Source organism: Mobula birostris, chromosome 22 (genome assembly GCF_030028105.1).
Source record: "Mobula birostris isolate sMobBir1 chromosome 22, sMobBir1.hap1, whole genome shotgun sequence".
NCBI classification, from domain to species: Eukaryota; Metazoa; Chordata; class Chondrichthyes; order Myliobatiformes; family Myliobatidae; genus Mobula; species Mobula birostris.
Genome location: NC_092391.1, coordinates 42,807,456 through 42,833,504, shown reverse-complemented (window position 1 = coordinate 42,833,504; position 26,049 = coordinate 42,807,456). Strand labels below are relative to the sequence as shown.

General features: G+C 42.2%; 1 protein-coding gene across 1 annotated transcript in view; it reads left to right on the top strand.

Moving 5' to 3' along the window:
* Nucleotides 1-26,049, top strand: part of LOC140186203 (uncharacterized) — a 138,280-nt gene that overhangs the window by 95,268 nt on the left and 16,963 nt on the right. Inside the window, exons 6-8 of the mRNA XM_072240174.1 lie at nucleotides 881-958; nucleotides 3,615-3,692; nucleotides 5,099-5,164. Coding sequence (XP_072096275.1) covers nucleotides 881-958; nucleotides 3,615-3,692; nucleotides 5,099-5,164 — 222 coding nt within the window. The remainder of the gene's footprint in view (nucleotides 1-880; nucleotides 959-3,614; nucleotides 3,693-5,098; nucleotides 5,165-26,049) is intronic.

Here is a 26,049-nt window from a genome sequence, read left to right as displayed (position 1 = left end):
TCACGTAACTTGCCAGTGATAATAAACCTGATTCTGATTCTTAATTTAAGTTTAGAACGTTTACGGTTAACTTGTTTTGATGGTCATTTAATCCTGCTGACTCGTGTGTTATTATTGATAAAGGAATTTGATGTGTAAATATAGCTTTTATATCTGTGAAATATTTAAATATTGCACTTACAGTGTAATTCAGCAGCCTTATTTTTCATTGAGGAAACGAGGGAAAACTACTGTATATGGTTAATAGAATTCTCTCTTATCAAGTCTGGTTTATTTAAGCTCTCAAACAATACTTTATACTTTATTGTCGCCAAACAATTGGTACTAGAACGTACAATCATCACAGCGATATTTCATTCTGTGCTTCACACTCCCTGGATTACAAATATTAAATATTAAAAATATTAAAAAGAGTTAAAATTAGTAAATATTAAAATTTTAAATTATAAGTTATAAATAGAAAATAGAGAAATGGGAAGTAAGGTAGTGCAAAAAAACCGAGAGGCAGGTCCGAATATTTGGAGGGTATGGCCCAGATCCGGGTCAGGATCTGTTCAGCAGTCTTATCACAGTTGGAATGAAGCTGTTCCCAAATCTGGCCGTACGAGTCTTCAAGCTCCTGAACCTTCTCCCAGAGGTTGATCGATCGATAAATAAATAAATAAATAAATTCAATAAATAATTTCAATAAATCAATTCAGTGACGAAGGGTCTCGGTCTGAAACGTCGACTGCACCTCTTCCTACAGATGCTGCTTGGCCTGCTGCGTTCACCAGCAACTTTGATGTGTGTTGCTGGAAAATAAAGTGAACTGTTCAGATTCTGATAATGCACAAATTGCATTTTCTTCTATCTTTGTCTTATTTTGTTTACAATGTAGATTTTCCAGTCAAGTGCCCATTGATGAAACAATGTATCCGGACGAAGATGCAACAACTGACTACAGTCATATTCGCAGGTCAGTATTAGTGGCAAAATAAGGTGAGGCAAAGTTAGTTTATGAAGTGAAATACCTGTGTTGAAAACCATGTCTATAGTTTATAAATATGTACAGTTTTCTGAATACCGTCTATGAAATAAATTTGGCCTTCAGAATGTGGGGAAAATCTGAAAGATCAAGGAGAAAGTACCCCATAACTGATGAGCATTAATTCTCTAAGTAGGGTTGCAGTTTGGAGAGCTCTTTTATGAATGTTCAAATCAAAATGATATTGAACCGTAAATACTTTGCTTTGTGACGGTATTGGTTTTGCTGACTACAAAGATCTAAACTGAAACAAAGATACTGTACAGAGCTACGGCTACCCTCACTAAAGGGTAACACTTCCCTGTTTATCCTCCACAGTGAGTTTAGCTGCTAATACACACAATTTGAGTTGTGCGTCCCCCCTCCCTACCAAGGAGGAAGTTCTTCCAGCTAACCAAGTAACTTAAACACAGTTCATTTTTTTGATACAACATGTGTTTAAATCCAAAAAAAGTCCTTAAAACACATTTAAAACTGACAGAACTTTTTTAGCTTATAAAATACTTAAAAATTACAAATCACTTCTAAAACACAGAGGATTTCCAAAACAGGTACTATACCTATAAGCTAAAAAATCATACCAATAAGCGGAACAAGTGCTACACATGCCCTTACACTTCCTCCCTTACCACCATTCAGGGCCCCAAACAGTCCTTCCAGGTGAGGCGACACTTCACCTGTGAGTCGGCCGGGGTGATATACTGCGTCCGGTGCTCCCGATGTGGCCTTTTATATATTGGCGAGACCCGACGCAGACTGGGAGACCGCTTTGCTGAACACCTACGCTCTGTCCGCCAGAGAAAGCAGGATCTCCCAGTGGCCACACATTTTAATTCCACATCCCATTCCCATTCTGACATGTCTATTCACGGCCTCCTCTACTGTAAAGATGAAGCCACACTCAGGTTGGAGGAACAGCACCTTATATTCCGTCTGGGTAGCCTCCAACCTGATGGCATGAACATCGACTTCTCTAACTTATGCTAATGCCCCACCTCCCCCTCGTACCCCATCTGTTATTTATTTTTATGCACACATTCTTTCTCTCACTCTCCTTTTTCTCCCTCTGTCCCTCTGAATATACCCCTTGCCCATCCTCTGGGTCCCCCCCCCCTTGTCTTTCTTCCCGGACCTCCTGTCCCATGATCCTCTCGTATCCCTTTTGCCAATCACCTGTCCAGCTCTTGGCTCCATCCCTCCCCCTCCTGTCTTCTCCTATCATTTTGGATCTCCCCCTCCCCCTCCAACTTTCAAATCTCTTACTCACTGTTCCTTCAGTTAGTCCTGACGAAGGGTCTTGGCCTGAAACGTCGACTGTACCTCTTCCTAGAGATGCTGCCTGGCCTGCTGCGTTCACCAGCAACTTTGATGTGTGTTGCTTGAATTTCCAGCATCTGCAGAATTCCTGTTGTTTGTGCCAATAAATTCCTCACAGAAATCGAAGACAGAGTCTAATTCACTCTATGTTTCTGTCATTTTCTTGATGTTCCTTAACCAGCCCTAAAAATCCTGCAGTGCTCTATATTTATACTGTTTCACTGCCACTTGGGTGACTTCACACACATAAGATATTTTTTTCAGGTACCTTTTGATACAAGAGGTCTAAAAGATTCTTGAGCCAGCGTTCCATATACTCATAATTAACGCTGTGATGCTGACACCCTGATACACAACCTTCCAACTATTAACAGATCAGCTATTTGGTATGTTAAGTCATTATATCAATCCAACTTGCAAGCTTCCTTGAACTGAATAATTTAGCCAGCGTTGTCTGGTTTTCTACAAGCTGAATTAAATAACGTATTGTCTTAGACTGCACTTCTTCAGCAATGAGCCAGGTGCTGTGGGCCAACAAGGCTCTGTAGGCACCTTATCACCTACCATCTTGTACTTCTTCCTCCCCTCTCCCCACTTTCTTGCTCTGACTTCTCATCTTTTTTGCAGTCCTGATGAACGGTCTCGGCCCAAAACGTTGACTGTTAACTCTTTTCCTTCGATGCTGCCTGACTTGCTAAGTACCTTCAGCATATTGTGTGTATTGCTTGGACTTCCAGCATCTGCAGACTTTCTTTCATTTGCTCTATAGACAATGCTTATTTGCGGAAGTGTCCTATTATCTTCCAGCTGATAATTGTTTCCATTTACATTAAGAACTGAAGACTGGCTCCTGTTTACAACAAGCAGCTGAACAAAAACTATTGGTTGGAAGTTTAACTTGCTTAAAAGCAGCAATTTGATCTCTAGAAATGTCAGCCGCTGTGTTTTTTTAGAAAACTGAGCTTGACAAAAAAGAGAGGCATCCTGGACCTGGACCTGAACAGTGAATATCCATCACAGCTTTGAATTATTGTTCATAGAGAAATAGAGATATATGAAGTGAACCCAAGTTGTCTTTTTGAGCAAATGTGGGAGCAATCCTACTTTAAGATATTTTGAACATTGATAGTAAACTTATAAATATATCTTCATGATTAATAAAATAAATACCTACATCAGTAATTGTGTGTTCTTTCTCAGATCAGTTATACAGGCTATATATTTTTTCCACGCATTTTTCTTTGTGTTCTATTTTCTCTTTATATTTTAGGTCTTCAAGCCTTGACACCCCTGATGAATACATGTATGAAGAGAAAGATAATGGAGCAAACCGCATGGCAACTTACAGGTCAGTTCCTCCAGCATTGCGTGTGTGTTTCTACAGGTCAGTGTAACTGAACTTGTACCTTATAGGCAGTTGAGATGTCTAATTTAACTCTGCAATTAATCTATTAATTTATAAATGCTCAAAAATAGAACATAGGTATAAGTGCTGCTAAATTCAACATCATTTTTTCTGTTTTCAGCCTGTGAAAGGGATACAGTAATTCAGATAGCTTAGTGAGAAGAAAGGTCTTCTACTTGCATGAGCCTAATTTAGCCACCAACTCGATAACTCAAGTGGTAGTAAGAGGAGATCGCACTCAAGGTCAATCCCAGAAGTGAAGCCCCAAGAACAAGAAGTGTTGTGCCCGTAATGGAGCTATTGTAGTTGAATCTATAACCCCCTGCAGCCTCTTGCAATCCTGCACTTTGGAGGTTTTGTCGATACCAGGCTGTGACACAATCAGAATACTCTCCACTGTACATTTATAAAACTTGGTTAAAGTTTTTGATGACATACCAAATAGAGCAGCTGGCATGCCTTCTTTGAGATTGCATCAATGTGTTGGGCCCAGGATAGATCCTCAGAGACATTGATACCAAAGAACTTGAAACTGCTCATCCTTTCCACCACTGCCCCCTCAATGATGTATATTCTCCCGACTTCCCCTTCCTAAGTCCATAATTAGTTCCTTAGTTTTGCTGACATTGAGCCTAAGGTTGCTTCTGTGACACCACTCAACCAGTTGATAATCTCACCTCTGTGAGTCGTCTCATCGTAATCTGAGATTCCACCAACAAAAGTGGTGTCATTGACAAATTTATTGATGATATTTGAGCTAAGATTAGCCAAGTAGTCATGAATATAAAGAGAGTAGAGCAGTGGGCTCTGAATGAACAATGACCAGAGTTAGGCCAGAATGAACAATGCCATACACAAAATGGTTGATCTTCACTTACACTTAAAATAAGTGGTACCCATGTTTTTAAAAAAAAATGCAAGACTGCCATAGTCAAAAATGGTCTATCAGCAGCTAGAGCTCTATAACATAGAATCGAGTTGTATAAGATTCTATTCACAATCTTGTTTTTGTGAGTGTTTTCATGTGCATGTAAACATACATAAAATGCACACACTGCAAGTAAAAGAGAATACACTTATTTCTATTCTAAAACTCCTAATCTACATTCTTTGAATGTTCCTGTTTTGTTCTGTATTTACAGAAAAATGCAGTTGTATATTGAAGTTATTGGGAGCCAGCCACACTTGTTGGCATCATGTGAATATGATCACTGAGATAATAGCACCTACTTAAGGATGACTCAGATAAATGTTTGAATTCCTAAAACAATGTTACTTGTTTGTAATTTTCATAAAATCCAACAAATATTTAATTAATGTTGTTTCCCTTTTTGTGTTTTGGAATATAGATCTCCTTTTCAAGTCAGGAGTAACATGGGGCCAATTGATACATCCAGCAGGATATATGCTCCCAGGTTAGTGTAAATAATAAAGCTGGGTTTATGTAGTCATTCTTTTTTTGGAAGTTTAAACATAGAACAGAACAACACAGGAACAGAACCTTTGCCCCATGATCTCTGTGCCAACCAAAATGCCAAATTAACAGACTAATCCCATCTACTTGCACATGATTGGTATCCATGTTCATGCATCTACCTAAATGTCTCTTACATACTACTATCATATCTGTCTCCACCATGTCCCCTTGTAACACATTTACATTATATGTGTAAAGAAAATACATCTCCCTTAAACTTTCTCACTATCACCATAAAGCCTTCTAATATTGACATTTCTGCCTGAAGAAAAAGACTCTGACTATCTACCTTATCTCAGTCACTCATAATTTTATAACTTCTATCAGGTCTCCCCGCACTCCAGAGAAAAAAAATCCAAGTCTATCCAAACTCTTCTTATAGCTAATATCCTAATCCAGGCAACATCCTGGTGAACAGCTTCTACATTCTCTCCAAAGCCTCCACATCCTTCCTTCAATGGTGTGACTAGCACTGGGCATAACACTCCAAATACAGCATTATCAATGTTTTATACAGTTGCTGCATGACATTCTATTGCTTATACACAATACTCTGGCCAATGAACGCAAGCTGCCATATGCTTTCTTTACCATCCTATCTACTTGTGTTGCCACTTTCACAGAACTTTAGACTTGGACCCCAAGGCCCTTCTGTACTTCAGTGCTTTTAAGGGGCCTGTCACTTACTGTGTAGGCAGGACCCTTAAGTTCAAAATATAAAATTGTCCTGCTGCTCAGGACTCAGTTGAAAGAGTATGAGCAGCTGGGGAACAAAATTAAAACACAGAACCACAAAGGTTCTATTCCAGCCCGTACATACTGTGAAATACCCTGCCTGAGTCAGTGGTGGAGGCAGATACACTAGTGAAATTTAAGAGACTACTAGGCAGGTATATGGAGGAATTTAAGGTGGGGGTTATGTGGGAGGCAGGGTTTGAGGGTCAGCACAACAATGTGGGCCGAAGGGCCTGTAGTGTGCTGTACTATGTTCGATGTTCATACAAAAGATACATCCTACAGATGAGGAAGTATTCCAAACGGTGGATAAGCAACCATGGCTGACAAGGACAGCATAAAAGCAAAAAGAGAGGGCATATAACAAAAATTAGTGGGAAATTAGAGGACTGTGAAGCTTTTAAAAACCAACAGAAGCAACTAAAAAAAACATAAGGAGAGAAAAGATGAAATATGAAGGTAAGCTAGCCAATAATATCAAAGAGTACCAAAACTATTTTCACACATATGAAGAGTAAAAGAGAGGTGAGAGTGGATATTGGGCTGGTGGAAAATGACCTTGGAGATGCAGTAATGGGGACAAAGAAATGGTGAATGAAATTACTAAGAACTTTGCATAAGTCTTCACTGAGGATTGGAAATAACATCTCCACCTTGCTGACAGTCAACACTGATGCACCACAGGGATGTGTGCTTAGACCCTGCTCTACTCTCCCCACACCCACGACTTTGTGGCTAGGCATAGCTCAAATACTGTCTATAAATCTTCTGAGGATACAACCAGTGTTAGCAGATTTTCAGATGGTGACGAAAAGACCTGCCGGAACGAGATCAACCAGTTCGTTGAGTGGTGTCACAGCAACAACCTTGCATTCAATGTCAGCAGGACCAAAGAGCTGATTGTGGATTTCAGGAAGGGTAAGATGAGGGAACACAAACCAATCCTCATAGAGGGATCAGAAGTGGAGAAAGTGAGGAATTTCAAGTTTCTGGGTGTCAGTATCTCTGAGGACCTAACCTAGATGCAACATATTGATGTAGCTATAAAGAAGGCAAGACAGCAGCTATATTTCATTAGGAGTTTGAAAAGATTTGGTTTGTCAACTAAAACACTTGAGAACTTCTACAAGTGTACCATGGAGAGTGTTCTGACTGGCTGCATCACTGTCAGGTATGAGGGAGGTGGGCTCTACACAAGAATAAAGTAAGTTGCAGAAACTTGTAAAATGAGCCAGCTCCTTCATGGGTACTAGCCTTCGTAGTATCCAAGACATCTTCAAGGAGAGGTGCCTTTGGAAGGCACCGTCCATCACTCAGGGTATGCCCTTTTCACATTGTTACTGTTGAGAAGGAGGTGCAGAAGGCCGAAGTCACATACTGAGCGATTCAGAAACAGCTTCTTCCCCTCTGCCATCCAATTTCTAAATGGACATCGAACCCATGAACACTACCTCACTACTCTTATATTTCCGATTTCTTTGCACTGCTTATTTCAACTTAACTATTTAATAGACATAAACTTAATGTAATTCAGTTTTTTTTGCTGTATTTATTTATCATATATTTCATTGTACTGCTGCCATAAGGTTAACAAATTTCACGACACATGCCGGTAATATAAAATCTGATTCTGTGGAAAACACTAGCAATATGCCAGAAATGCCAAAGTGACACGGGGCAGGAGTGAGTCTAGTTGCTGTTACTAAGGAAAAGGTGCTTGTGAAGATGAAAGACCTGAAGGGAAATAAGTCTCCTGGACCACAGATGAACTACACCCCATGATTTTGAAAGAGGTAGCTGAAGAGATTGTGGAGGCATTGGTAGTGATCTTTCAGGAATCACTAGATTGAGGAATGTTTCCAGACAACTGAAAAATTGCAAATGACACTCTGCTCCTTAAGAAGGGAGGGAAGTAGAAGAAAGGAAGTTATCAGCAAGTTAGCCTGACTTCAGTGTTTGGGAGGATGTTGGAGTCCATTATAAAGGATGTGGTTTCGGGGTACTTGGAGGCACATACTAAATTAGGTCAAAGTTAGCATAGTTTCCTTCAGGGGAAATCTTGCCTGACAAATTTGTTAAAATCCTTTGACAAAATAACAGGCAAGATAGACAAGGGAGAGTCAGTGGATATTGATTACTTGTATTATCAGTAGGCCTTCGACAAGATGCCGCACATGAGGCTGATTAACAAAATAAGAGTCCACAGGAAAAGGTACTAGCATGGATAGAAGATCAGCTGACTGGCAGGAGGCAAAGAGTTGGAAAGAGGGTGGTTTGAGTATCTTAGAAACTGCTGATCTCGTGGGATTTTCATGCACAATGGTCCTAGAGTTTACAGAGAATGGTGTGAAAAATAAAAAACATCCAGTGAGCATCAGTTCTGTGGGCAAAAATGCCTGTTAACGATAGAGGTCAGAGGAGTATGTCCAGACTGGTTCAAACTGATAGGAAGGAGACCGTATCTCAAATAACCACGTGTTATAACAATGGTGTGCAGAAAAGCATCTCTGAACACACAACACATCATACTTTGAAGTGTATGGGCTACAGCAGTGGAGGACCATGGGCAAACACTCATTGGCCACTTTATCAAATACCTACAGGAGGTACCTAATAAAGCATTCACTGAGTTGTGCAATCAGTTTGAGTTGTTCAATACCCAGAAAACAAGGTGGAAATTATCTATAGGCTCTCATGGTTTACAGTATAAATCTAGAAATCAGGAAGGTATAATAAAGAAAGTACTAGTATTATGGGGGGGTTAACTAAAGGGGGCAAATCAAAATAGCAGTAATAGTGTGTAAGATAAATTCTGAATGCGTGCAAGATGGCTTTCACTGTCTGTGTACATACATCTACTGATGCTTCTGGACACATCTTCAGTGATGTTTCTGAAATCATTGGGTGTTTCGGGTCTCTCAACATCATACAACCTCCTCCAGGTGACCCAGCCGGGGCTGATCGGACCCCAGCTTTTGTCTAGATGGCTAGCTACTTATGACTCCATGGCTTCCCTCTCTTGAGCCACAGCCATCTTGAGGCCCTCTCTGCCACATCGGTGGTACTGTGGATAGCTCTCCTCTTCCTCTCTCCCTCGATGCCCAAATTGCTGAAGGCTCTAACTAAGGAACGGGCTGCGAATCCCCTACAACCAACCTCCACTGGGAGACACCTCGCTCTCCATCCAGCCTGCTGACAGTTGCTGACCAGTCCTGCATACTTGGAGAGCTTCCTTTCAAAGGAATGGTGCTGAGGAATCAGTGAAGAACAAGTCATTGTTGAGTAATAAAGAGAGAAAAGATCAAATATGAAGGTAAGCTAGCCAATAATATAAAAGAGGATACCAGAAGTCTTTTCAGATACCATATATAAATAGTAAAAGAGAAGCAAAAGTGAATATTGGACGGCTGGAAAATGACAGGAGAGGTAGTAAAATGGGCCAGAGAAATGGCAGATGAATTGAATAGGTACGTTGTGTCACTCTTTACTGTGGAATCCTCCAAGAGGACCACAAGCTTGTCGGGGTTTGAAGACCTGCGTGCTTCAATGACCTGGAGAGCTATGCTGGCTGGAGTCAGGGCTTTATAGTTGGGCTCTTGGTAGGGTTATCACCCATGCTAGATAGGTCAAAGGGTAGAGGCCAGACTAAGAGTGGTCCAGTGATCCTCCAGATTTGGGGTTCAGCTCGGGGCAAACAACTCTGACTAGTAAAACAAAACTGTTAATGGAAGCAGCAATGAAGAATCCTATGTATATCTGTGTGTGATGGTATTCCTGAGTCTCCATCTGGGACTTGCATAGCTGCCCCAGAGGCCCTTCATTGCTGCCGTAAATGCTTGTGGTGTAATGGGCAGTAAGTCACTATGGAATAAACCAGCAGCATGCCAAAAATTTAAGAGAGTCAAGGGGCAGAACTGTAGTCACTAAGGAGAAAGTGCTTGGGAGGCTGAAAACTCTGAAGGTGGATAAGTCATTTGGATCAAATGGACTATACCCCAGGTTTCCGAACGAGGTAGCTGAAGGGATTGTGGAAGCATTGGCCGTGATCTTTCAAAAATCACTAGATCTTGGAATGGTTCCAGAGGTCTGAAAAATTGCGGTGTCGTTCCACTCTTTAAGAAGGGAGGAAGGCAAAAGATAGGAAATTATAGGCCAGTTACCTAACCCCTGTGGTTGGCAAGATGTTAAACTCCATTATTAAGGATATGGCTTTGGGATACTTGGCGGCACATAATAAAATAGACTGAAGTCAGCATGGTTTCCTTAAAGGGAAATCTTGCCCGACAAATCTATTGGAGTTCTTTGACAAGATAACATGCAGGGCAGAGAAAGGAGAGTCAGTAGATATTATTTATTTGGATTTTCAGAAGCCGTTTGACAAGGTTCTGCACATGAGGCTGCAGAGCATGATAAGAGCCTATGTTATTATAGAAAAAGTACTGGCATGGACAGAAGACTGGCTGACTGGCAGGAGGCAAAGAATAGAAATAAAGTGGGCTTTTTCTGGATGGCTGCTAGTGACTAGTGGTGTTCTGCAGGGGTCAGTGTATAGACTTTTTTCACATTATCCGTTAACGATTGGGATGATGGAATTGAAGGCATTGTGGCCAAGTTTGCAGACAATACAAAGATAGGTGGAAGGGCAGGTAGTGTTGAGGAAGGAAGGAGACTGCAGAAGGACTTGGATAGATTAGGAGAATGGTCAAAGAAGTGGCAGATAGAATACAGTGTAGGAAAATGTATAGTCACGCACTTTGGAAGAAGGAATAAGGGTGTAGACTATTTTCTAACTGAGAGCAAATTCAGAAATTGGAGTTTGAGTCAGTAGTAAGGAAGGCAGATGTAATTAGCATTCATTTTGAGAGGACTAGAATATAAAAGCAAGGGTGTAATGCTGAGGCTTTATAAGGAATTGGTCAAATTGCATTCGGTAGTTTTGGTCCCCTTATCTAAGAAATGATGTACTTGGAGTGGGTCCAGTTTGAGTTCACTAGAATGATGCTGGGAATGAAAGGCGTAGCATAGAGAATGGTTTGATGGCTCTGGGCCTGTACTGGTTATGTTCAGAAGAAGCATGTGGCATCTCATTGAAACCTATCAAATATTGAATGGCCTAGATAGAGTGAACTTAGAGGGGATATCTCCAATTGTGGGAGAATCTAGGACCAGAGGGTATAGCCTCAGAGGAGGAGTTTCTTTCGTCAAAAGGTGGTGAACCTGTGGAATTTATTGCTACAGATAGCTGTGGAAGCCATATTATTGAGTATATTTATAGTGGAGGTTTATGGATTAATAAGGGCCTCAAAGGTTATGGGATAAATGCAGGAGAATGGGGTTGGAAGGTATGATAAATCAGCTATAATCGAATGGCAGATCAGACTCAATGGGGAGAAGGGCCTTTTTCTTCTCCCATGTCTTCTGGCCTTATGAGAGGGGGTTAATGAGCCTTTCTGGAAAATTTTACAATTTAAACTTTAAGCAATTTAGTTCAATACAAAACCAAAGTATTCAGCATAAACAGAGTATAAAAGTATGAGCAGAAATTTGATTCATAAACTGCATTGAAGGAAATTAAAAGTCGAAGGTAAGGGCTTATAATGTTGCCCAAAAAAGTGAAAAGCTTGTGAATTGGAAAAATTTCAAATTGAACAAAGGACAAAACATTGATAAGGAATGGAAAATTAGAATATGTATGCAATCTAAACTTAAAACTGGTTGTTTCTCGGGGTCTGAGGAAGACTACATTGTGCAGGGTGGCAGTGTTTTTTTTTCACGAGGCCAAGTTGCGAGCTCGACATCAACCCGGCACGGATGGAGAGCGCACTTGGGGCGGTCTGTCACTGGATCAAACTTGGGAACCTCCGTTCTCGAGCCTGGCGCTGATCTCATTGCGCCACCAGCTGACCTGTTGCACAATGTAACCAGTGCGTGAAAGATGTTAAAGTGGAAAAGCCTTGCACAGAGACAATCCCACTCTCTCGGCCTCAGAAGTCGGGATCCAGTGGCACGAAGAGTTGTTATGTCTGGCAACTTGCTTGGCTGCATTGGGTGGCCGCGTCTTCTTAAGTGCTCTGCTGCGCCCTACGCACTCCACAATGCGCTGCTGCAACACCACCTCAGCCACTGAACCCCCAGGGTTTCCTCTGCCTGATCCACCGAAGCAGTCTTCACATGCTGGCATGAGCAAATTCCTATCTCACCAAGGGTTTCAGACTCGTTGGCTACCCTGACCTGGTTTAGCCGGCCTGACGAAGCCGTTGCCCGGGGTGTAGCCGTTGTTGCATGCAAACAGCTACGAGGAGCCACAGGTGAGAGCTGCGCATTGGTGGGAACCAATAGATGACGAGCCACTCCAAGGAGTGCGACAAGCCCTCCATCTAGAGGTGCTACCCCTCCCATGCACCCTGGGTGCATCTAGTTGTAATAGAATAAACATGATATTATAATATATATTTTAATATCACATTTTCTGCATATACCCAACTTGGTTTACAGATTAGACAAAATCACTAAACAGAGTATTACATACACCCTTGGAGGTTGACCAGCGGGGGTGGGGGGATATAGGGTTGCAGGGGACAGGGTGCTACCTCCCTGAAATGAGTTTTTGCAGGGTGGGAAATCTGGATATGGCTTGGAGAAAGTAAGATGCTGACAACTTTGTCATGCTCCTGCTGTATTTTTTATCAGCACATCACATTTGTGTGGTGCTGTCAAAGTAAGTAACTGAGTTCATTTTGAGTGTTGTTGGAACTGCCTTATCCAGACTAGTGAGAGTCTGTTATTATATCTCTGATGTGCCTTTAGATGGTAGAAAGGAATTAGAGCTGTCTGGATGTATATGACTCATCATGGGATACACAGCCTTTGATCTATTCTAGTAGTCACAGCACCTAGTATGAGTAATGATACTCTGTTCGGACAATTTAAATGATATACTAGAAAGACGGGGCATCAGGATCAGAAGCAAGAGCTGATTTCGCTCACTCTTCCACGATGTTCACTCCTCTCTCTGTAGCGCTGAGGCTATGAAGACCACCCTAGCTGCTGTGCTCCATGCTTGCAAGTATGATGGACTGGCTTTGGGTCTATTCCGGGCTACTCTGGGGCTCATTTTGGTTTGGAATGTTTTTGCTTGCTTCTACGGTTTGTATGATTTGTGGTTCTTTGTCCCTTTCTCTGCGCATCAAGTGTTAGTCTTTATTTTATTTTTCTTTTAATTGGGTTCTTTTGGGCTTTTTGCTTTGTGGCCACCCGTAAGCAAACAAATCTCAAGGTTGTATAATTTGTACATGTACTTTGATTGAACATACGTGATAAATCCAGTTGAGCTTGATCAATGGTAATTACAGAACATTGATAATGAAGGTGAATGGGTTGTAGCATTAAGTAATATCAATATACTGTAATTGAAAGTCCAGAATTAATTGTTGTAGATGCTCATTGCATGTTGTAACATGAATGCTACATATGAGCACATGCCTAAATATTGCCTGTGAATTGGACAGCATGGTAGCATTTGACGGCACAGTAGCATAGTAGTTAGCATAACATTATCACAGTGCCAGCAACCTTGCTGTCTGTAAGGACTTTGTACATTCTCCCCATGACCATGTGGGTTTTCTCCAGGTGCTCCGGTTGCCTCCCATATTCCAAATATGTATATGTTAGGAGATTAAATGGTCACATCGGTGTAATTGGGCTGTGCGGGCTCATTAGGCCAGAAGGACCAGATTCTGACCTTGAGATAGGTCACTGAAGAAGTAGCTGCAGAAGGTTAGTTCAGGGATAATGCCCCAATAAACTCCTGCAAAGATGTACTTGGAACGAATGATCTTCAACATGTACAACTATTTTCCTTCTTGTGAGATAACAGTATTCATCTGCAATGTATTCAACATTGACAATGAGCCAATAGAGGTCCTTAATGCCATATCCAGTCAAATATTGCCTAATTGTTGATGTCAGTCGCTCCTATTTCACCTCTAGAATTCGGCTATTTGGCCCATGTTTGAATCAATGTTGTGAGAAGTTCAGGAATCAAATGGCCTTGGAAAAACCTAACTGGACATCAATGAGCAGATTAATAGATACTAAGTGTTTTTTGGATAACACTGTTTCCAACATCCTGAATCGTTGTTGAGAGTAGCAGGTGACATACATATATATTCTTTCATCATACATAACCAGATACTGATATTTTTATTCATGCAAATAAAATAGTTTTTATAAATATTGCTACTTATTGACAACCAACTAACAAAGGTTTCTTACTTAATATGTAGGAGATTATTTATATTTTTAGGGATTCAACACTATTTTTACTTTAAAAATCCATGTTAACATAATATATGATTAACCTTGTATAATTAGGTTAGAGAGTTGTACAGTATGGACATGGGCTCTTAGGCCCACCATGATAATGCTCTTTCTTATCTGCACTAAGCATGTTGGCTTGTAAAAGGGCCATATGCTTCTATACCTTGCGAATAGTAACATTTCTCTGTTTTGATTTTTATTTTCTCTGTCCCTTTGTTTTATCTTGTTTTTGCTTTATTAGATCTTTCAGTCCTAGATTTCCTGAAGGAAATACATTCAAAGAAAAGAGCGTCGTAACAAGTGGTACAGCAGCTCATAGGTCAGTGTGATGGCCTTGTCAATAAGAATAGCAGAAATGTTTAATCACACCATAATGATTTAATATGCAATCAGATTCCAATAAAATTATGTGGGTCATTGGCTTGTTGATTTATTCTGGGCTCCAGGCCTGTAATCCACATTCATTGTTTAAATTCCGGTTTAGCAGCTGTGGGATGTAAATTCAAGTTACCGCATATATCTAGACTTCATAAAAAGAAAGATTCAGTGACAGCAACTGTTAAAGTATTGCTTACCAATATTCTTCAGGTAAGGAAATCTGCCATTCTTATTCGGAAAGGCCTGTATATGACTCCATACCCACCATATAGATGACTGTTAACTGCCTCCTTGGTTAATGAGCAGTTAGTTATGGATAACAACATGATGGTATTATTGGCAATATCCACACATTACATGTGTAATTTTTTTTAATGTTGATGTAAAAAGGGTGCAATTTATGACTCATTGCATTAGATGCCTGAAACAGTGGCTGGTTGCTCAGCATGTTATGTACAATGGGACACTAAGTAAATGTACAACAGATGGTAGGTAATATGAAGAAATTGCCAAAATTCATAACCTACATCGGCTGCACCATGGTGAATCCATATTCCACAAATCATATTTTTCACACCAATCTGCAATGAAATGGCCCATGTTAGAGGAGAGGCCTTGTTCTAAATTGCAAGGTTCTTCCATGGACAGTCCAACACTCTGATAAAGGTAGCGGTTTGCAGAGTGAAGAGGATTAGCTATTTTACCTTTATCATTCTAAGCATGCTTTCATAAGAAACTATTTGACAGGTCTACAGAGATGTCACTGAGATGCTTCTTATAGAAGCCTGAAGGTGCACACAGTGATTCTGGAAGAGCTTTTTCTCCCTTGCCATCCGATTCCTAAATGGACATTAAACCCATGAACACTCGCTCACTTTTTTAATATTAGCTCTGTTTTTGCATGATTTTTTACGCTTTTCTGTATTATCATGTATTGCATTGTACTGCTACTGCTAAGTTAACAAATTTCACGACATATGCCAGTAATATTAAACATTATTCTGATTCTGAACATGTAATCTTCCACCACCAATGTGACAATTAGGGTGGCTCTGTGGCTCAGCTAATGAGAACTGCTGTCTCACATCCCCAGCAACCCAGGTTCAATCCTTACCTCAAGTGCTGTCTCTGTGAACTTTGTGCAGTTTTCCCTATGAGTGAGTGCCTTTCCTCTAGGTTCTCCAGTTCATTCCCGTGTTCCATATTTGTGTGGGCTAGTAGGTTAATTGAATTCTGTAAATTACCCAAAGTGAATGGTGGAATCTGAATGAAGCTGAAGGAATTGAGGATAAAATGAGAATGGATGAAAAGTGTTTGACATTTATCATGGACCTGATACACTCAAGTACATTTTTCCATACTGTGTGCTTCTATGGCAGGGGTTCCCAATCCAAGGCTTATTGGTATGAAAAAGATTGGGAACTCCTGCTCTGTGGCATCTGAAATTGTGCTGTTTTAAGGCTGGGATTATTTCCTTGTTCACAGAGTCTTTGGAATTCACTATTGAGCATACTTGTAGAGGTTTTAAGCTTTAAGGAAAATAAGATTTGTGGGAATATCAAACGGAGCAGAGATAGAAGAAAAACCATGTTTTTATTGAATTGTGGAGAAAAGTGAGGTGTCTAGACATTCTACTAGTGCTATTATTTAATCCAATCATTCTTGATTGAGATCTTGAAGCAGAAACTCACAATAAAGCCGTATGAGTCCTAAACCGTATGAGTGGTTGATCTGTCTTCTGCCCAGAATGATAAGCACCGGTCTTTAGCCAATTTGATTCGGTGCATGTGATATTAAGAAATGGCTAAATGCAGGGGATACAATAACTGTGGCGCTTCTCTTCCTGACGAACTTAACGTACTCTACGCAAGATTCGAACAGAAGAGGAGCGTCCTGTTCCCTCCGGATGAACCGGATCTCGTGGCATCGAGATTCATCGTCACCGAGGAGGATGTTAGAAGGGCCTTCCTGAAGATAAATCCAAGGAAGGCAACAGGCCCAAATGGTGTCCCAGGACGGGTTCTCCAGGCCTGAGCAAGCGAGCTAGCTGGAGTGTTTGCTGACATCTTCAACTGCTCTTTGCTTCAGTCTAAGATCCCCTCGTGTTTTAAGAAGGCAACGATAATCCCAGTGCCACAGAAGAGCAAGGTGGCATGCCTGAATGACTATCGACCTGTGGCTCTGACATCAATTGCTATGAAGTGCTTCAAGAGATTGGTTATGGCACACATCAACCACAGCCTACCGGTCAACCTCGGCGCTTTGCAATTCGCCTACCGGAGCTGCAGGTCAACGGCAGATGCCATCTCTCTGGCCCTACATTCCTCCTTAGAACACCTGGAGAATAAAGACACATACATAAGGCTCCTTTTCATTGACTACAGCTCTGCCTTTAATACCATCATTCCAAATAAACTGATTCCTAAGCTCCGGAACCTGGGCCTGAGCACTCAGATCTGCAGCTGGATCTTCAACTTCCTCACAGACAGGACCCAGGCTGTAAAAATAGGGGACAAGCTCTTCTCTACAATCACTCTGAGCACCGGTGCCCCACAAGGCTGTGTACTCAGCCCCCTGCTGTACTCACTGTACACCCATGATTGTGTAGCCAAGTTTCCATCAAACTCAATATATAAGTTTGCTGATGACACAACAATTGTCGGCCGTATCTCAGGTAATGATGAGTTTGAGTGCAGAGAGGAAATTAAGAACCTGGTGGCATGGTGCGAAGACAATAACCTATCCCTCAACGTCAGCAAGACAAAGGAATTGGTTGTTGACTTCAGAAGGAGTAGCGGACCGCACAACCCAATTTATATCGGTGGTGCGCAAGTGGAACAGGTCAAAAGCTTTAAGTTCCTCGGGGACCATATCACAAATGACCTGACTTGGTCCAACCAAGCAGAGTTCACTGCCAAGAAGGCCCACCAGCGCCTTTACTTCCTGAGAAAACTAAAGAAATTTGGCCTGTCCCCTAAAACCCTCACTTTTTTATAGATGCACTGTAGAAAGCATTCTTCTAGGGTGCATCACAACCTGGTGTGGAAGTTGTCCTGTCCAAGACCGAAAGAAGCTGCAGAAGATCATGAACACGGTGCAGCACATCACACAAACCAATCTTCCGTCCGTGGACTCACTTTACATCACATGCTGTCGGAGCAGTGCTGCCAGGATCATCAAGGACACAACCTACCCAGCCAACACACATTTCATCCCCCTTCCCTCTGGGAGAAGGCTCAGGAGCTTGAAGACTCATACGGCCAGATTTGGGAACAGCTTCTTTCCAACTGTGATAAGACTGCTGAATGGATCCTGACCCGGATCTGGGCCGTACCCTCCAAATATCCGGACCTGCCTCTCAGTTTTTTTTTGCACTACCTTACTTCCCATTTTTCTATTTTCTATTTATGTTTTATAATTTAAATTTTAATATTTGCTAATTTTAACTGTTTTAAATATTTTTAATATTTATAATCCAGGGAGTGGGATGCGCAGAATCAAATATCGCTGTGGTGATTGTATGTTCTAGTACCAATTGTTTGGCAACAATAAAGTATAAGGTATAATGACACAATGTTGAGCACCAATTGTGACTCCTCTATGATGGGAGACCTTGTTGAGGATGATTAGGATCCAAATGCTGGAGTATCTGAGGCTAGGCTCAAGACACGGAATAAAACTGGATTGAGAACTGAGCACAAAACAAAATGCTAGATGATATCTCTGGTTGGGCTTATGATTGAGGATTGAGGACTGAGGCTCCATTCAGGTGTTCTTTAAGTACTCAACTTTTGCCACCCAAAACATGTTTGCCAGTTAGCAGGTTGGTCCTGAATCTTTAAAAGGGCCGTGCAAGTTATCCGTATTCCAGAGAATTAGAGCATCTAAACCCTGGAATCAGGTGCGGTTGGGTCCCCTGTGGCCGACTCTTGACAGCCCTGGCTGCTCAGAGAGATGATGGTAGTCATGGATGAGAGCCGGATCCAGGCTACCCCTTTTAGGAACCCAGCACTGTTCCTCAGGTCTGAATCCTTCCTAGTCTATGAGGAACTGCAGAACACCCCGAACAGTTCGTGAATCCAAAATTCTTCTCACAGTGAAACTCTGTTCCCCATCGACAAACCTGGTTGGCAACGGGACTGATGATGGTGGGGCTAAAGGGCTGGTGTTCACAGGTTTGAATTTGGAAGTGTCGAAAGTGGGATTGATCTTGAGTGTCTTGGGGAACTGCAAGGCATAAGCCACCAAGTTATCTTCCCTGAGAATCTTGAAGGGTCCTAGATTCCACTTGGAGAGGCTAATCCTGAGTCGACAAGCTGCAGACTGGTCCCTCCATCTTCTTTTCCAGTTATCCTTTATTTCAGCCTTCCAGGTAGAAGCTAACAAAATCTTCCTTGCCTTAGTCCATTTCTTCCTGCAGTGTCGGATGAGATCTTGGGCAACAGGACCCCAAACTTGGCTTTCTACTCAGGAAAAAGTAGTGGAGAATACCCAAGTTGAATCATTGGACTTGTTTCACACTGGATAGTTGTGGAAAAACTCTGAATGCATGCATCTTACTAGGGTCCGTATTGAGATTGTCATGATGAAACTCAAACATTAAATGGTTGTTACATGAAATTTGGATTCCTCCAGCTTGATGTAAAGTCCATGATCAAGAAGCCCCTTTAGGATATCTCTGACATGAGCAACGTGCTTCTTGAAAATTAGGATATTGTCCAAGTAGACAAAGGTGTACTTACGGAGAGCATCCCGGAGCAGGTTGTTTATAAAGGCCTGGAAAACTGCTGGCGCGTTCAGAAGGCCAAAGGGCATGACCAGGTATGCATAGTTGGTGTGTTGAATGCCATCTTCCACATGTCACTTTCCTTCCTTTATGTGAACCAGATTGTACATACTCCTCAGTCTAGCTTCAAGAATTCCCTTACCCTTTGGAGAATCTCAAAGGCAGTGTTCATGAGTGGAAGAGGGTAATGATTCTTGACCGTTATGCGATTCAGCCGTCTATATGCATATCGGCGCAGTGGAAGAGTTGGGGCCTTTCCCTTGCTGAAGACCTCTTCCAAATACTTGTAGACAGCAGGGATTTCTACCAGCTTGGGTGCTGCAATTAGCCCAGCACCTCCCTCCAAGGATGACTCCTCAGGCTCATTTAGGTAGCAGGGGTGATTCAGCAAACCCCACAGTCTCCTCCATAGATTCACAAGAGTTCTTTAGTGAAAACAGATGCCAAATCACAGTCCAAGTCCTTGGCCATATCCTCAGAGCAAGGCGCAGCAAACTGTCTCTATGTTCTGGGTCTGGACTCCAAAGGTCTCTGTTTTGGAGCCTTCTTCTTAGACAGGACCTGGCAACTGGACCCCTTTGGCTTAGCTGCTAAAGTTCCAGACTGCTTGAGCATCTCTTTGGCTTCCTCCTGAACTAGAGATTGTACACCACTGACTGGGCAGGGTCAGGAGTCGCAGGGGCCTGTTGGCTGGAGCCGGCTTGTCTTCCATGAAGGCAGGGCTGAAGGCTCCAGGTTACCCTGAACGGAAGTCTGACCGCTTGTCGGCAGCTGGTCTTGGGTGAGTGGGGGTTGGAACACTAATCCGAAAACGTACCTTCTTGCAGATCCTCCCTTCTTTCCAGTTCACAGAAGGGTTATGCTGAGACAACCAAGGGTGCACAAGGATCAGGAATATGTAGGAGACTCAGTGATATGGAAACTAATGTCTTCCACATGATCCCCTATCCTCATGCTCATCCTCAAGACCAATGTCTGCTGCTGGATCTGCCCCGAACCAAGGGGACGGCTGTCCAAGACGGTTGCCAGCATGGGCTGGTTCAACTCCTGCAGTGGTATGTGAGCCGATGGGCAATCCCCAAGTCCAGGAAATTTTCAGCTGCCCCTGAGTTCAAAAAAGCATTCACCTCTCGTCAGTTCATACCCCAGCCCAGGAGATCTTCCCCCTCAGCATAACACCAAAATCCATGAGGTTGAGAGTAATGGCTGCTACCGTCACAGTTCTCCTGACACTGGACAGTCTTAACAGTGCTTCCAATGGCTGCAACTTTGGACGTTCAGCTCACAGGGACCTGCCTCCCCATAGTAATATCAGCAACCTCAGCTACAACTCTGTAATATCTCATCAGAGGAGATTATTATGCAGCCAATTTGCATGGATTGGACAGGATTCTGAGCAGGAGATGGACTGGACATGGTCCGAGATTGGGGGAGGGGGTGGTGGGTGGAACTGTGATGCGTTGAGGCCAGGCTCGGGCTAGCCCTCTTCAATCTCTTGATGTAGTTCCAATTGCACTCTGCCAAGTGATTTTTGAGATGAATGGAATAGGTCAGTCAGAACCTCTTAAGTTTTCTGCTGGCTCTCTCGAGATGAGGGCATCCTTCAGTTCATCTCAGAATCCGTGGTGGTATAGAATGGCCAAGGCCTCCCTGTTTCAGCCACTCTGTTGGGCCAAGGTTCAAAACTTGATAGCATAACCGACCGCTGATCGTCTGCCCTGTCGGATCTTCATCAGACAGTCTGAGGCTCCACTGGTTCTGGGAGGGTGCTGGAACACCTTCCTCATGGCAGCCATGAACTCCTCCCAATCCAAGAAAACCTCCAACCTTCATTCCAATGTGCAGTGGCTCAGGTCAGGGCACTTCCAGTCAGAAGGCCACCTTTCCGTGCTCCAAAAGGAACCAGGACAACTAGAGTTCAAACACTAATGAGCACTGAATGAGGAAGCCATGGCAAGAACTCGGGTCACCGTCGAATCTTTCTGAGGTTGGAAGATGCACTGGCTCTGCAGGGTGACTGACCAGCTCTCCCGAGTGACTCTGGCTTCCTCCTTGTGGAAGTTAACAAATGGCTTGCTGGTCATGTATCTCCAGGCTCTGTCTGGAATTCTTCTCGCTGTGGCTGGCCACGGCGGACGAAAGACTCTGATACCCCACTGGGTCCATACTGGCTCAGTCCAAGGCTTGGATCAAGACACGGAATAAAACTGGATTAAGAGCTGAGCACAAAACAAAATGCTGGACGATATCTCTGGCTGGGCTTAAGATTGAGCACAGTCAGTCCGTTCAGGTGCTCTTTAAATACTCAGTTATTGACGCCCAAAACATAAATACCAATTAGCAGGGCGGTCCTGACTCTTTAAAGGGGCTGTACCAGCTATCCATATTCCAGAGTGACTAAACCCCGGAAGCTAGCACAGTTAGGTGCAGATCATAACATCCTCAGGTAATGAAGCAGTCCACATACAAGTGCAGCAAGGGCTGGACAATATCCAGGCCTGAGCTGATAGGTGATAAGTACCAGATAATAATGACTTCAACAAACAATATCCAGCTAGTAACCTCCGCCATTCAATGATATTACCATCTTCTAAATTCTCCACATCAATATAGCTATAGAACTGATCAAAAGCTAGGAATGCCGTGTGAGTAATACACTTCCTAACTCCCCAAAGTTATGAGTATCGTGGAGTATTTTCCACTTGCCTGTACAAGTACAGCTTCAACAGCACCAAAGAAGCCCAGCATCATACAGGATGTAGCAGCCTACTAGAGAGGCGGCCTATCCAAATTCTAATAACTCAATCAATCATGAAAACACAGAAGCTGCAGTTTGTATGTCCCATAGGATGCACTGCAGCAACTCACCAAGACTCCTTAGGCAGCACTTTCCAAACCCCCAAACTCTAACGGCTACATGGACAAGAGTAGCAAAAGCATGTAAACACTACCACCTGCCTGGAACTTAACATCCAAGCCAGACACCACTTTCACTGTCGCTGGATCGAAATCCTGGAACTCCTTCCCAAACATCATCATGGGGATACCCACACCTCATGGAGTGCAGTGGATCAAGAAGGTAGCTCACCACCATCTTCTCAAGCAATTAGAGATGTTTGAATTAACTGCTGGCTCAGTCTGTGAAGCCTGTATCCTTTGAATGAATAATATGGAACAAAAAAGCCTTTCACCTTGAATAATTAATTTTGAATACTTCTAATGTAGTTCCTTTAATGTTTCTGTTCCCATGAATACGGAGTTAGAATGTGAAGTCATCACCATATTCACTTCATTCTGGTCTTTAAATAAATGCATTTTGTACATGTTGTACATATTATATATTTTTTTGATATCATTTCTCTCTTTCAGTGACCAAAAATGCACGTGGTGTGCTGAAGGTGAATTAATAATCTTCATTGTCTCCTTATTTTTTATGTATAATTAACTGGGCTTAGTCATGATCTTTTGCTCAATTGTTTTTTGTTTGATACATTAGAACCATTATATTACGGTAGTTCACTTATATGTGAGTTTATTATTTAATTATCTATTTTCTTGGCAAGTATCATCTCCATTCCTATGTTCTACAGAATTTCTCTAACATGTTCATCACACACAAAATACAGGAGGAACTCAGCAGGTCAGGCAGCATCTATGGAGGGCAGTAAACAATTGATATTTGAGTCCTTTGGTTTTGCCCCAAAACTTCAGCTGTTTATTTCCCTCTTTAGATATTGTCTGACCTGCTGAGTCCCTCTTGCATTTTGCGTATGTTGCTTCATATTTCCAGCATCAGCAGTCTCTTGTATCTAATGCTCATAATCATCTTCAGTTGCTGTGCAAAAGTCTCGGGCAAGTATAAACCTAAAACTTTTGCACAGTACTATATATTGATCCAAAGTTTATTGTGTTTCTTGATTTCTCTAATAAACATTGAAATTTTTCCTTGTCATAATGAATATGTTGAAATTGTATGGAGTTAAAAATATTGACAAGATGACTGGTTAATTATTGTATATATTATGTTTAGGACAATGTGTGAGCTTGAGGGGAACTTGAAGATAATTGTGCTTCCTTAACTCTGCTGCACTTATCAGTTTAATGATAAAAACCACAGATCTGAAAGTTGGTGTCAAATAAATCTTGCTGACTTGCTGCAGAACATCCTGTGGATTGCACCTACTCCAGTGAAATGAGCCTGTGTGGAGGAATAAGATGGGCTGCCAATCAGTGGATTACTTGTTTCGGATAATACTGAATGTTCTGAGTAATTCTGTAGCTACATCCAGCAAGTCTTTTCCTTGATTCATACATTATAGAAGATTGGAAGTCTTTGGAAAATCAAGTTATTTATTTTTCCAATGAGATGCTCAGTTTCTCACCAAGCCCAGTAACCATGGAGCTTCTGTGGTTGGTGTAGTTAGTTTATGGAAAGCTTACTTATTTATATTTTGCAACTGTCTCTTTCAGTGGAGCTATTTCAACTTTGATAATAAATTTGTAGGTTGATTTTCAGAAATTTATCATATGCATTCTTTTCACATAGAAATTTAGCATATCATTTAAAGAAAATTATTCTCTTTTTTTGCAAATCCATGTTTGCATTGACTATATTTCAAAGATTCCACACCATTGTGGAATTGACAGTGCAGGCACCTAAAGCTGCACAAAGTGAGGACATGCACTGAGAATTTGGGCATGGACCTCAGTATTTTACAACGTTCTGTCCATAGGTGCATGGAGAGATGAAGCTATATAGGGTACCTTTGTAATTTTCATACACCTATGAGCAGAATGTGGTGCATGGCAAAGTGGTTAAGGTGTTTGACTAGCAATCTGAAGGTCGTGAGTTCGAGCCCCAGCCGAGGTAGTGTGTTGTGTCTTTGAGCAAGGCACTTAACCACACACTACTCCAGTCCACCCAGCTGAAAATGGGTACCGGCAAAATGCTGGGGGTTAACCTCGCGATAGACTGGCATCCTATCCGGGGGGTGGGGGGGAGTCTCATACTCTCAGTCACTTCACGCCACAGAAACCAGCATAAGCACCGGCCTGATTAGCCTATAAGGCTAGGGACAGACTTTAACTTTAACTATGAACAGAATGTTGTAAAAGAATACTGAGATCCATGCCTAAAGTCTCGTGCTCAAATTTCCAAAATAATTCCCTGTACTTGCTAATTATCCAATAGTTTAAAACAATTTGGTGAAATCTGAGGTTTCATTCATTTGGAAGATTAGAAATAATATATTCACTTCTCACTTCATCATACAGACTCACTATTCATTTCATCATAGCCATGGAAAAATGTAAAAACAATGAAATGCATGATATTCAGAATATTAGTTGTATTTAATGGATCCTAGGAAATTGAAAGCTGATGCTGAGATCCATCCTAACGTGGGCTGAGACACATCATCAATCATGTAACCTGGGGAAGTGATGTGTATTGGGTCTTTCAACATCAAACACCCTCATCCAGGCAACCCAGTCAGGTTTGAACAGTGATCTGGGCTGAGCCTGTGATTGGTGTCTAGCTTTGACAAAGGCGATGGGATTACTAGGTTGGCAGAGGTGCTTACTGTTGCTAATGGCAGAGGAGGTATTTTCTGCCACTGCCTTCAGCAACTGGTCAGGGTGCCAGTGGTAGCCTTTTCCTAGGGCTTTTGGGCAGTTACTGAGGATGTCAGGGCAGAGAGGACATGATGGTGCCTCACTTTTGCCCCAGGTGAAAAGGTTCACTGGACTAGGCAGGATATTGTACTCAGCTTGGATCATGAACTTGATGTGTTAGGGTTCTGCCTGCCAGATGTTGGAGCAGGAGATTTTCCACTTCAGCGCACCCTCCCACCTTTCCCATGCTCCCTGTTGCCCCGTTCCTACCATCTTGGTGGTAGGCACTTCCTTGACAGCTGCTCGCACCTCTTCCTGGATCAGTTTGCGTCTGTCCTTGTCTTTACCCCTGTTGAACCAGGTTGAAAAGAAGCTGCCCAGCCCTGCCTGTCCAGACGCCACTGTCCCTACCGGATCCTTGCGGCTCAGATGTGACTCAACCATCTTCACTGCATTCTGGGCCTCCCACTTTCTGTCTGCTCGGATCCCAATGCTTGCTGATGAGACTTTGAGGTCACTGGAATCTCTGTACAGCAGTAATTCTCTTGTACAAGAAACCATAAACTCATTATTTAGGCTACTAAAGGAAAGCTGCATGTTATTCCTCTTCCTGTACAGAGCAAAGCTGCTCAGGCTAAGTGGGATGACAAGCCATCTTCAAAAGTACCCATTGATCTTTGTTTCAAGAGCCTCATCTGTGAACATGGGTACCTCATACACCATCATGGACCAGAGGATTTGGGGGCAAATGCCATGCTGACAAACATAAAATGAGAAATTCTGCTTTCCATTTACATCAGATTTCCCGATCAAATTTGGTTTGATCGAGACTACCTTAGGCAAAGCTACGTAATTGACATGAGGCTACAAGATGACAAATCACTATAAGTGGTAAAAATATGGAAGTTAATCAGTCAGATTTCTAAAGGAATTAGTTGAATTTTCATTAATTGGTCTGAACCTTCGCTTTCTGGCACTATTTCTATCATTGA